Consider the following 14,311-nt stretch of genomic DNA (forward strand, 5'->3'; position numbering starts at 1 on the left):
ATATTTCATTAGATAACATTTAAACAAATTATTTTATTGAAGTTATGCGTAAAATAAAGATTAAATTAAATTTGTCTCTGTCTCATGAACAAACGTCCTTTTTTTATGAATTTTTTAAATAACAAAATTATATGTTTTTTCAAAAATTATCAAACAATTTTTAGTCTTTTTAAATATTTATTATTATTTTAAAAAAATTTATTAGTGAGTTTTAAATTTTTTCATATTTTTAAAAATTATCAATAACAATTTTTAAGACTTTACTTTTTTTTCCTTTTTTTTTATCTTTGAGTTATTAAATTTATACTAAAAATTGTTATTAGCAACTTTTAAACTCTATATTCTCATAAATGTTAAAAAAACATCGTATTTCAATATATATTATTTCCAAGAATGTATAAAAAAAATAATCCCTTGAATAACAGCTCAAATGTTATATGTATATTGAGTTCAAATCTATGCTACTTCTTATAGTAAAATTTTGCAAACTTATACAACCCTAAAATGAACCATAACAGAGAAGTACTCGAACGTGGTCGTGATCTCCGGCTTACTGTATGAAGCTAGAGTGATAACGTGTGGTTTATAGGTTGAATTATGTATAAATTAAGAATAAAAAGCAATATTATATTTCAAACTGTAAAATATTATAATTTTTTATAATTAAATTTATGATTCAATTTTTTAAAAAGATTTATTTAGTGTTAACACGAATAATCTTAATATATAAAATAAAAACAATTTAATAAATAAAATACTTACATATGAATTGGAATATTATAAGACAATAAAGTGTAAAATTTTTGAAATAATTATAAAATAATAATATTTTGAATGAAATAGTTATAGAAATTATTACAAGTACAAAGTATATAATGGCATAATTTTAAATTAAATATAGCCAATAAATTAAAGAGATAATTTTAAATTATTATTTATATATATAATTTAAATATTAATGTGTTTAAATTAATAAGTAGTATGGGTGTGGTTCGAAATTAGAGCACTCATTTTAGATTTGGCAATTAATGTGGAACGGTTATCACTTCTCCTTGTAGGGCCCCTCCACTTTGTTCTTCCCCTTTTCCCCACAGTATATTATATTTTTGTTAGGATGAAGAGAAATGAAAATATTTAAAAAATAAAAGAAAAATTATATCGCTTAAACAAATATTTTTTGTGATTATTAGTATATTTGTAGTTGATAAATGATAAAAAAATCTGAATGAAAAAGCATCTACTGCAATTATCTGTTGGCATGAAACTGAAAGTCACAAATTTCAAAGCAAATTAGAACAGATATAACACAGATCACATTCAGTTTATTTCAGATAGAATAGTAGTTAGGTTGCATGCCTTTCTCTTTTTCTTAGCTTCCATGCATCTTGACCTATATAAATACATGGTTTACAACATGTACCGTTAACTCAATTCAAATAATAACAAAAATACGTTCCTCTCTACGTATCAAAATGTCCCCAAACAATGAACCAAAATGAGGGAAAATGAGATAGCTCTGAAGCAAAGAAAAGAGAGATCCAACTTAACTGCTAGCTAAAATGATTTTCCAATTTTGTTTACACACCAATAATCCTTCTTTTTTTATAACAGGATACTCATGTTCCGATATAGTCACATGTAAGTTTTTATGTAGCATAGTTCCATTTTTCTCATTGGATAGAACAACAGCGGTGCAAACAAAAAGAAGGAAACAAAAAATTTCTGACCAATAGTGGGTTGTTCACATTGTATAAGAGAAAACGTTAATCCATTTTCCACTTCCGTTTGGAGAGATCCCACCTGAGAATCATGAGAAGGACGGGACCAAATTGAAATAAGGAAATTTTGAAGAAAGAGGCAGTAATAGTATTAAAGGCCTCCCTAGATGAAACATGGCTCTCCAAAGGGGACACACATTATTCTCTTCCTTTCAATAACAGCACAAAACATTCACAAGGTTATCTCGGTCCCCCTTATTCAGTCCTATTATTGAAGAATACGACATCTAATTTGGAGTTTCAATCAAGTTGCAATATAAGATAAGTCTTCAGCATGTTTCGGGGACCATCTCTGTTACATTGCATGCAGCCTGTTTTTGTATTCGTATATGTATATTTTTGTGAGGGGACCTTTCAGCATTTATACTATATCAATGTTAATCAATACACGTACAGTAGCATAGTAATGGAAAAAAACAAAAGAAAATAAAAAAGGAGAGGTTTTATTAATTTGGAAATTCGGGCATTAATTTTTTTTTTTGTGCAATTTCTTTTTTAATTTTCATGCAATTGTGGCCTCGCGGGGCATGACATGAAGTAGATTATATCCCATTATATATGGCTCTTGCTACCTCATATGAAGTACAAGAATGAAAATATATGGTGCACCCTCATTCAAATGATGTCACACAGCAACTACTACCCTTAAATCATGCAAAGATTTTTTGACTATGGGATAAACTACAAACAGATATTTGGGATTTCTTCGGTTCGAAGGGAAACATGGGCTGTGGTTTTGACCTATGCCTTCACACCCTGTCTCAAATGAAACATGCTAAGTGCTAACTAGCTTCGTCTTTATTTTCCGGATGCCTTATTATTCAACTTTAATTATATTCAGTTTGAATTGGCACCTACCACAGTCACGTTCTTTAATTTCACATCCTATCGTCAGGTCCTTTCAATGTCTTCAATGCAACAATGCACGTACGTAATCCTGAAATTTTCTTCACTAAGTTTTCAATTTCTTATAAACTGACACCATAATCCAGCTCATGCACAAGTGCTTTTCCAAAGCTGTCCTTTTTGAACTCTTTTGGTTGTATTAGTTTGCTTAGGCTGTCCACAATAATAACATTTGTAATCATATTTGTTGACTAATCACCATATGGATAGAAAGAAAAACAATAAAATTGAAGTGGATCTTACTTTTTTTCTCCCCTGCTAAGAGTGAGATACATCTTTTACTTTCTTTTCCACGAGACTTGCTAGCTTTTTGACCATCGATAATATTCTTATTATAGTTTAGCCTTTCGTTTTTCATGCAATCTCCTTCTTGCTGTGTTTCATTTTTGGACACCCCGCTTTTCCTTTGTCACAACAAAGATTTCTTTTCTATTCCACCTACTTTAATTTGGATTAAAAAAAGCAAGTAAATGCAATTAACTGTCACTTCCATTTGCACCGTTTTTTGTAACCTCTTAAGTTTCAGTCTGATAAATCCTTAAAATTAATCCTCCCCACAGTAATAGTAGTATAATACACATTTTAAGTGTAACATCTATAACTAAAATTAATTTAAATATATCCCTCAATTACATTTGATAATTTAAAATTATAACAATAACCGATATAAATTTTCTCTAATTTTAAACTAAATGGACTAAAGCATTAAGCTTATATTTCCCAAGCGAACAAATCTGTTGATCGACGATTTATTCGACGAGAATTTTACCAGTTTCAGAGATGCATAGTTCATTAATGGGAAATAGTACAAATATGTTATACATTCTTCCTCGTTTTGTGAGAAAAAGTAATTGGGAGCTGAAGATTTTATTTGGATTTCCATTTTCAAATTGAATTTTATATAACCTGAAATTTGATTTAAATTCATTTTAAAAAGTAATTTTTGTTTATAAATTTTATTTCAAAAACAATTTATAAGAGAACTTTGTGTATAATTTTAAAAAACATATGTGTTGTTTCCATTAAAATCATGTTCAACCTTTTTTGTCAATCAAATATTTTTAATCCAAAAATCTCGTCTAAAACTTACAAATGTAGGTTCGGCCTCACTGAATGCCAAGCCAAACTAGAGTTATTTCTTTTTAGTCAGAGTAAATTACATTCATATTTTTAAAGAGTGTAAGACAAATATTATTGCGCTCATAATTTTTTTTAATAAATAATATTATAAAAATATACTCACCCCATTTCAAAATAGATATCACTTGAATATACATAATATTTAAAAAATATTTATTACGTTTTTAGTAATACTTTTCTTCATTAAAAATATTTTTTATCAACTAATTACTAAATTTACTCTAAAATTAGTTATTACTTAACTACTGTAAAAATTTTAACACTTTAATAAGAATATTTTAGTAAAATTATTTTTTAAAATAAGTATATTAGTATTAAGAGATATATAATATGAAAAAAATAGTAAAATGATAAATTTATAATTATTTTTTGCTTTGTCTTAGCGCCAAAATGCGCTTACAACGTTTCAAAGAAGTGAGACAAATATTATTCGGTTCATAAATTTTTTCAGCAGAAAGAAAAGTTTTAATGAAAAATACATTTCATATCTTAAAAATATGAAAACAAATAATATTGAAATTTATATTAATAATTGTTTTTTCCTTAGTCTTAGCACCAAAAGCGTACCCCCACTGCATGAGCAGCATTTTGTCCACGAAAACTATATTTATTAGCAACATTGATGGTACCGCCCTACCATTGCATTAATGATGATCCTCGTACAATTGTTGGATGCAATTAACAGTATGATTGAGGCTTTGGTTTATTAACAATCTGCAGTATGATGTTTAATGTTTTGGGTTTTAATTAACTAATTATTGCGCCTAAAGGCATGAGTATACAGTACCTGTATACCTAACCCCTCTATTTGACGTGGCTCCCCTACCATTTTGTAATTGTTAATTATGAGAATAACTTTTTAAAGACTATATGTTAATTCGTACTATTTATTAAAAAATTAAAAGTAATAATGTTTTATTAAAAATATAATATCTAATACTATTAATCTATTTTATTGTAATTTTAGATATTTTTTTATTCGTTAATCTCTTGGTCAATATCCTTAGTATTTGATAGTAAAATCCTTTGATTTGAAGAAGTTGTAAGTAGCTGGATTCCTTAACCAGATCACTCATTTACCCCACCATCATAGATCAATTTGCTAGAACCTGTCCTTTTCTCCTCTTGTTAAAACGGTGTTATAAAATAATTCAGATTATTAACGCATTATTAAAGATCATGCAGAGAAACAGCTATTCCCAACTTCAGGTTGGAACTACTTCCAGCTTTCCCGGCACTGATTCCTCGTTGTCGTCCCATATAATGGTCAAGAATCAAGAATAGTTGTGTAATCAAGCACAAACACTTACACACGAGGGAGACACACAAACACACGTGGGAAAGCACTTGATAACAGGATGACTCAAGTTGTGTTAAGGCTAGAAAGCATCCACGTCAAGACATGAAATCACTTTTACTGCATCCCATTATCTATCTCTTTGGATTTCGGCAATTGGAATGAGAAAAGTTGTAGAGATTTTTAACCACGTAGCGTCTTTTCTTTTTTCTTTCTTTATTTTTAAAATATTAGAGTTGTCTCAAGATAATTATGACAATTTAGCCAACCAGAAACTTTCATGCAAGAATCTCCACAATGATCACCTTTTCTTTTTGAATAAGGAATGGAGCATTTGTTGTTGTCTTTGATGAAAGATTAGATAAGAAAGGTTTATGCAATGATAGTGTTAAGCAGATTGAGGAACACACTAGCAAATAAAACCAGATGATGTGGTCAAAGGGAGTGGTCTCATTGCATTATTGGAAAACATTGAGCTGATTTTGTACTTAGCAGGACCTATAAAAGATGCAACTCCAAAAAGAAAATTCAATAATGCAAGGGCCACTTCCATATTGCCAAACATCATTTCACGGAATTTAATCATTAGTTCCCCTTTAATTAATTCTTTTCCCTCGAATATGCATATTTCTATTCCAGCATATAGCCAAAAGGCTATGTTTGTAAAGGCCATGTTACACTTGTTACATAAAGATGACAGATAAGTGGCCCCAAACCTGCCTCTCACTAATCCCCCAAATTCCTGCACTTAGGTATTGGCAAAATAGAAACGCCAAATGTTACTTCAAAACCTACCTTTTTCTCTCATCAACGATTTCTTCACAACCCTCCAAACACCCTTTTTCTTTTTTTTCTTTTTTTTTTCCTTCTTTCACATGCAGAACATAACATAACATGAAAAATGAAGGGTATTTCTCTCTTTTAAGTGTCGTTCCAAGCAGCAAAAACTGGCAAGTGAGACAAAGCAATAGCAGAAGCTGGTCTCATTTGCACTGCCGGTGATGGAAACCAAGAGCTAACACCAGTAACAATAGGGTTAACAATCTTTGCTTCCATTGGGGGCTTTGGAAACAGTAGTGAGGGACCCGTTTTATCAGGGCTAGGTTCTCTTGAGCTGCTTAAACTGGTAACCAGCGAGGACGGGTTTGAAAAATGAGTTCCAATCTTTGAAGACTCATCCAACATGGGCTGGCCAGAACCCGCTGAATCAATCCCAATGAGATCTTGTAGGGCCACAGAGAGTGCAGAGTTTCTATAATTTCCGCAGTTAATGGTTTTTTGGTCACACCCATTTGACTGTTGCTGTGAATGGTGGTTGAACAAAGCCATTTTCCACTGTGAATCTTTCTCATTGTTGTTTCTAGCTTGAACCGCATCCACATTGTTCTGGCTTGTTACACCAATATTATAGTCAATGGCTTCTGTTCTTAGATCACTATCTTTGTTTCGCCTTGCCAGCTCCCCAGCAAGTAGAGTATTACTGGCCATGATCCTTTCAACATCGTATCTTGATATATCAAAGTTTGTGACTGCACTTACCCCACGGAACTTTATTGCAGCTACATCATATGCTTCAGCTGCTTCCTCTTGAGTACCTACATACGAATAAATAAATATATAAAAATAAAAAAAGAATTTTGTGCGAGAAAAAGGCATTTTCAAAATTTGAACTTTCCTTAGACCATTCTTGTCAAGATACCCTTTATCTATCATATTTTATCTGTAGGAGTAACAGCCTTAAAAAAAGTGCTATGTTGCATTCAAAGTAGCAATGGTCAGCCTTACAAAAGCACTTGTAGTCACTCGTGTTTGGGAAAAGAAAGATTGAATCATAAATCACATAGATACTCTATGAAGTTGCTTTTTTTTAAACAAAGTCTTGAGAATTAGCATTGTTAGTTTATAATTCGAAGGCTAAAATCCCTTGCAAAACAAGGATGTTCAAGGAATGGACAGTAATTTAGGAGGGCTTACTGAATGTTCCAAGGTAAAGGTCTTTGTTCCCAGCAACTCTGCCTATCCTTGCTTGCCATCTTCCATGTTGGTGGTGCCTAAATTATTTGAAAAAAAAAAAAACTCAACTAAAATCTCCAAATCAACAAAGTCCTTCTATTTCAAATAAAAAAAGGAGCAGGAGAAACGCATGAACCTTGTGACCCCTCTGTACATTGAAGCACCCCTTGAAAATCCGCTGCTTTTTCTGTAAATCAAATAATTCTTGACCATTATGAATATCATATAATAATGATAGGTAGCTTTTGCCTACATAATTGTCAATCAATCACGGTATTGTACCTCCTCAAGTGGGCAACGTATTCCTGCCTAGTCATATTCTTCATTTCTTCAAGTTCGGCTTGGTAATTTTCTAACTGTCAAAGTGAAGAAAAAGAATGGGATTCCGAGGCATAAAATATTCAAATCACATTATTGAAATATACCGGGAAATTAATATGCGTTGAAGGTCCCCAGTACTTAAGGGCTGCAAGATCATAGGCCCTTGCAGCTTTCTCTTCCATATCGTAACCCCCTTAAGTTTAAAAAAACAAAATTGTTCACGTAACAATTAGAAACAGTATCAATAGACTTGTAAATTCAAAGTCTTTGGTGTAGAAGAGAAGACTTACCCAAATATACTGCAAAATGCAAAGTTCGATTGCATTGTCATCCACAAGCGAAAAAACATTACAACGAGTTAGTGGGCAGAGGTCAGATTAGGGACCAAAAACTTTAATGGACAAGAATACTTCAAAAAAAAAACAAACATGTCAACTATTATTTTTAAAAATTTTGGTTCACTAAACCTTGTCTTCCTTTCCTAGTCTGCCCCTCCTTCTTGCAACTGTTATCCCACAAATGCGCTTCATATCTACCAGTCCATCTATGCCTAATGGAAAATATTCATCCACGGTTACTTAAAGTCCATCATAAAATAAATAACTGACTAGAGAAGAAAACTAATCAATTTGAAGATGGGAAAGAAAGTTTCAAAATGAACAAAACAGATGATTGAACAAACCTTGTCACGCCTCTATACTGAGATGTTCTCTGTCCAAATGTGTCAATGGATTTCCTATGCACTGGCTGCTTCTGACCCAGCTTAGCATGGCCTCTCTTTTTTGCATCCATAGCCACCGAGTCTGTCCCAGAAGGAGCAGTGACACAACTAGACTGAGAACCAGGACTCATAGACAAGCTTAGTGACTGTAACTCCCCACACCCTACTGTTCCAAGAGACACACGATCATTCCCTGTGCCACAGTTCATTTGCTGCTCCAGAGCCAGCTGAGCAGAATACTCCCTTGGAGCCACCCAGTTTTTCAAGCCTTCTTCTGTCATTTGAGGCATTTGGGTGCTGCAAACTGCAACTTGAGTTTCCTTTGTTTCTTCCTCTATCGGCGTTTGATATATCCCATGGCAAGCGAGTCCTGAAGAATAATAAGGATGTGATTGGACATTCATGTGCCCTTGTTGCCTGAAGGGTTCTGAAAGAAGGTCCAGTGAATGATCTCTGTTGGGTTGTGCTTCTGCATTTTGGGTGTTGTAATAGATGCTGTCTAGGCTCAGAGCCATTGTTTCCCCTCTTTCATGCCCTCCATATTCGTGAGTTCCCATAGTTGCACCACCTAGAAAGTCTTCCAGTTTTGGTGATGAAGTTGGCACCATCACTTCAATAATGGAACCAAGGCCATTAGGTAATTATTAAAGGGCCATACATAGCATAAAAAAACAGAATAACTTTTTAAAGCACACAGCATAATATTCTGAAGTTAAACTGAAAAAGAAAAAGAGAGAAAAAAAAATGGAAAAAGCCAACCAACCTTGCGTTTGTGATCTACCGAGAGCTTCCATGATACAAAGTGACCCATCTGACTTGAGAGGCATTACAGTCAAAGGAGAATGGAAGTTACTATTTTCTCCAACGCCATAACAGATTCCGGAGTTGCCTAGGTGAGAAGAGGATAAGTAAAAGGTTGTGGGAATAGTGTTAGAAATAGTGGCAGATGCAGAAGCCTGGGCTTGGTAGTGATGATGATGATGATGTTGTGGAGGACCAGAAGTAACCTCCATTTTCATTTGGGGTGAAAGAGAGAACCCCAACCAGTTATGATTGTTTCCATCATCGTTGTTACTGTCATTCATGGCCTTCATCTTCTTCCTTTTGTTTTCTTACTCAAAAAGGTTTGAAATTGCTAAGCTACCAGTGAGTATCTCTCGGCAATCATTGCCAGGCAAATAAACTAATCATCATGTTAAAAGAACAAAAAAAAGAAAGCTCTTGCCTCCTATGTATGCATATGAAGAGTTTGGTTTTGTTGTGTAGCTAAGGCAATGCAAGATTTTCTTCTCTACCGACCAAACTCATCGTGGTATGCGCTCACAATACCTGTCTCTCTCCGAACACAACAAAACTGGTCTCTTTAAACTAAACAAAAGGAATGAATCCTCGGCAAGCGATGCTTGGGGAGCACCCACTTCATTCCATAGGGATCTGTGTATATATGAATGAGAAAGACCACGTCTTTTGCCTCCTGTCTCACTTTTCTTTCTTTTTTCTTTAAAAACAAATCTTAGTTACCTTCGTTAGCGCCCCCACCTAGTTTTTTTTTTTTCTTTTTCTTAAACCCTACCTTAAACCCAGAATCACAGCGTCATATTAGTAGCTACCAAAGGCGAAAATCTCGAGGATGTTGAGAAGAAAGAGCGAGGAATGTAAATGGTAGGAGTTAATTAACTATTTTGGTCAGGTTCTGAGGCTCTCTGTGTCTATGTGCCTTGGAAACTTGGAAGAGTGTGAGATGAAGTAGCTAGCTGAATCTAGTGAGCATGACATGAAATGGGCATAGAGTGGGCTCGCAAGTGGGAATTGGGAAAGGCTTCAGATTTCAGAACTCAGATAACCATAAACTCAGCAAACCCTTTTATTTATTAATTAATTATATATTTTATTTACTTTTTTCATATTTTTTTTTACAGTGAGATAGATTTGACGGGAAGGACAGATCTGCCCATCCAGTCACCTCATACAGTACAAGCATTCTGCGCCACTCTGCACTCTGCATAACTCTAATTTCAAATCTATTTTAATCTATTGCTTCAAAATCTATCTCCAACTTAAAGACTGCACCAATTTGGTTCACACCTTTTTTATATTTTTCTTTTCTTTAAGGGGTGTTTTGAATTTTGTTCGGAGCTATAAATGAAAAAAGAAAAAAAAATTAATGAAATGAAATGGAACTTGAATGGCAGCATAAATGGGTAACAACCCATGGGGCAATGGGGATGTGGACAAAGAGAGGTTTATTTGGTGGGTCATGTGATCTGACCCGTGCTGACTATACGAGCCAATCTAAATTATCCTTCGGTGCCTTGTTTGTTTGACAGCAAGGGAGTGAGTGGTGAATGTCCCAACACATTTACCATACAACCCTGTACACTGTAAAGGAAACACGAATCTTCTTACAAGGATAAAAACAATAAGAAAAATATTAACATTATTTTTTTTCATTTTAAGCATTTGAATATAGTAAGGTTTTATAAAAAAAATTATATCAGAGTATAGCATATAATATAATAGATATTTAAAAAATGATAAAATTTTATTTATAAATTAAATATTAATTATATCAAAGACGTATAATAAAAAATTTTATTTATAGATATTTTTCTTTCTAAACAGATAAAAGAAAATGAAAGTAACACAAAACAAATATGGTGTTAATATTGTTTATAAATATTTTTTAATTTAAGTTAAATTAAAAAAATTTATACACTTTCTTTTGTATTAAAAAAATAGGGTTTTGAATATTTATATTGAAAAAACACATTTGTTACAGTAAAATTATAACAGTGTAAAAAAATTACTATTATGAATCGTTTTAAAAAATGACCTACGTTTATGTTGATTCAAACTTGTAATCTATTATGTTAATATGTTGTCTTACTCCACTTAACTTACTCCCTTTTAAGATATATTAATTTTGAAACCATTTATTAATTATAAAAATTTATTTAAATTTAAAAAATCAATATAATCGAATAAAAGTTTGTTAATTTTATTTGGTCTGGAGAAGCACTAAGAAGTTGTTATACTCTCTAAATAGAACATCCTAATCATATGCTAAAATAGCAGGGAAACCCTTTACCTTTTCCCTTTGTCTCTGAGCGTGTAGTCAACACCTACTTTCAGACAAAAAGAGGGAAGTGGGTCTCTCATACGCTTGAAATATTCCAGGAATGATGAGCCAAAGGGTCCCCAAGACAAACTTTACGTGGAAAATGTATTTTAATTCTTATCTTATTACAATCTCCTCTTAATCTTTATTAAACATTTTTCCATTCGCAAAAAATCGTTTTTGTGGATCGGATTGTGCATATCAATTTTTACACCAAAGATGCTTTGAATCAAACCTAACTAGCATCAAGATGTCGAGTTTACATAAATCCAAAAAGTTTGAATTTATTCTGCCATTTTTTAACAGAGTTTGCTGTGTATCACGTTTCCAAAGCTGTCTCCTCGCGAACAGGTTTGATATGCAATTTAGAAACCCCTTGCTTATGCTAAATCTCGTAAATTAAAATCTCCCAAAAAGCTTAAATTTTTATCAAAATATATGAATAATTTTATATTTAATATTGACGATGTCATTAAAATGATAAACGTTATTTAATGAATATGTAAGATATAACAAGGTACATATATTGACGCCATAGCTTTTCTGCTCTAGCAAAACAGGCCATTGTGTATTCATGCATTAATAGATATTGATTTTAGATGATTTCCTACAAGCATTTATTAATTTAACCTTATAATTACTGCGCTTAGTTTGCGAGCGCATTGTCCGTAACTTTTGTATATTCCTTGTTCTCTATTCTTATTTTGGGTGGTCAAAATATCTCCTTTCCGACTTTTTATTCTTAATTAAACTTTTTTGCTACAAGAGGGCAAATAATGGTGGGTATGAAATGCATATATTGAATGGTACTATGTTATGGTTGGCAGAGGAAGTAGTTTCTCGAGTGGGAAACTGTTTTACGCAGATTTTGCATGGAACTCTTAATTTTCATGGTCATGGAGACAAATTTTCAAATGGGAATGATTTGGGTTTGAACATTGAGGAAAGGTGAGTCCAAGTTTGCGAGGGAAAGGAAAGAAGAAAGGGGTAGAAAAAAAGGTTTTTGGGTGTGTGCGTGAGCACAGAGGTGGGAATGATTCGTTGGGCTATTATAACGAAATCATCACCAAATCCATGAGCACTAAACTTCCTTCACATTCTCTCTTCTCTCTTTCAAATTACAAACTTTTAGCAAAGCACTTGACCGTGCTGCCTGTCCATCATAATTCATTTCTCTTCTTTCACTTTCACCAACCTTTTCAATTAGCAGCAAATGTGGTAGACTTGGTAGGTTGTGCCACAGTGGTGCATATTTGTAATTTCATTCACACTTTAACTTTAACCTTTGTTTGTTTGTAAAATTTTAAAGAAACATAAAATGGAAACTGAAGGAGAAAAAACGTGAAGAAGATATAGTCTTTTACTTTTTTAGTTTAGAAGATAAAATAAGAAAAAAAATGACAAATTTATTTAGTCACATACTTACCCACTAATATATTCAACTATATAATAGTCATTTAATATAATCATTTTTTCCTTGTCTTTCGAAACAAACAAAAATCTATTTTTTTTCATTTAAATAATAGAAACTATTTTCTCTTTTTCTTCAAACAATACATAAATAAAAAAAACGATATTAACACACTTTAAGAAAAAATACACCGACATATATAACTTGGAATTTAGATAACGTACTTATAATTACTCTTTTCCATACTGAGGAAAAATTGTTTACTTTTACGCCGTTTTTATGGACATTTTTTCAAAGAATATTACTTTTGTATTTGAATATAAATTTCACCTAAGAGTATATATCAGAAATTATTAATATTGACAACTACTTGTTCTTATCTGGGTTAAGAAGCGTATGCATGATTCTTAGCTTTTAACATAAATGGGACTCTCACTTAAATTTGCATTCAAACACACTTAAAAACACGTTTGAATACTGGTTTTAAAGAATGATCTTCATTTTGAAGAACAACTGAATCCATAAAATGAATCTGGCGGGATTTTATATCACACAATTAAGAATGTTTGACATTAGTTCAACTTTTTTAATACATGAAGAATAACCCCAAGAAACAATATGAATTAAAAGTATACCAATTTGTATATTTTTTGAACAACCAGGAAAAAAATTGTCTTAAATAGAAAAATTGCATGGTTCACTTAGAACAACTGAATCCATACAATGAATCTGGCGGAAATTTTCATCACAAAATTGAGAATGATTGATATTACTTCTACTTTTCTAATATACGAGGAATAACCCCAAGGAACAACTTGAATTAAGATCTACCAACTAGCAGAATTTTAAACAAAAGGACAAAAATTGTCTTAAATAGAAACAGTGCATGGCTCACGTCTTTCGTGGTTTTCCTTTTAACTAGTATGAACAAACCCTCTCAGGATATATAGTGTATCTGTAAGCCCACAATTACAACTATAAAGTGACCAAATAAACCATCTTATGAAATTAGTTCTACCTAATAGGACAACCGCAAAATCATAATTTCGATGAGACTGGGAATTTTAAACTAAAAACCAAATAAAAGATAATCTGGGTCTTGCTTACATCACAATAAGTGACAAATATGCCCACAAGCATCAGAGTACTCAAATGTGAGTTTTGTTCGCTAAAAACTTTTAATTATCGATGAAATCACGATAGGTGCTACGTTAAAACAAACAGGCCCTGATTTAAATTGTCTTTATTATCCAAAAGCCTTGGTGCCTTCATATATATGTTTTTATGCGATTGCCAGTAACGGTGACATGATTCGTTTTAGACTGAAGGGTGCACTATCAAATTTTCATGTTTTCTCCGTCACACACGATAGGTTAAACACCAAATTATTAGTCTACTGACATTATGGATATAGAAGAAGCAAAAGCTAACAAGACAAAATTGAAACACTGTTCAGATACACAGAACAGTAGAATCAGCAGCCATGCATACAGAAAATCTGCAGTCATTAATAAACAATTCTAAGGACAGATATTCTTCCATGGGTCTATAATTTGATGAACATCCACATAAGTTTGGATTGAATATTCAAATTCGAGGTTAGATA

At 32.4% G+C, this 14,311-nt stretch overlaps 1 protein-coding gene across 1 annotated transcript; it reads right to left on the minus strand.

Moving 5' to 3' along the window:
* Nucleotides 1-5,798: 5,798 nt before the first annotated feature.
* LOC113865481 (AP2-like ethylene-responsive transcription factor ANT) lies at nucleotides 5,799-9,383 on the minus strand. The gene is made up of 9 exons (XM_027500068.1): nucleotides 8,940-9,383; nucleotides 8,138-8,786; nucleotides 7,923-8,005; nucleotides 7,746-7,754; nucleotides 7,560-7,648; nucleotides 7,417-7,490; nucleotides 7,271-7,321; nucleotides 7,096-7,172; nucleotides 5,799-6,716 (listed from the first exon to the last, which is right to left on the minus strand). The coding sequence occupies exons 1-9, from the start codon at nucleotides 9,268-9,270 to the stop codon at nucleotides 6,043-6,045; spliced, it is 2,037 nt and encodes a 678-aa protein (XP_027355869.1). The 5' UTR covers nucleotides 9,271-9,383; the 3' UTR covers nucleotides 5,799-6,042.
* Nucleotides 9,384-14,311: the final 4,928 nt, after the last annotated feature.

The sequence above is a fragment of the Abrus precatorius genome, unplaced genomic scaffold (genome assembly GCF_003935025.1).
Source record: "Abrus precatorius isolate BTA unplaced genomic scaffold, Abrus_2018 Scaffold4, whole genome shotgun sequence".
Lineage (NCBI taxonomy): Eukaryota > Viridiplantae > Streptophyta > Magnoliopsida > Fabales > Fabaceae > Abrus > Abrus precatorius.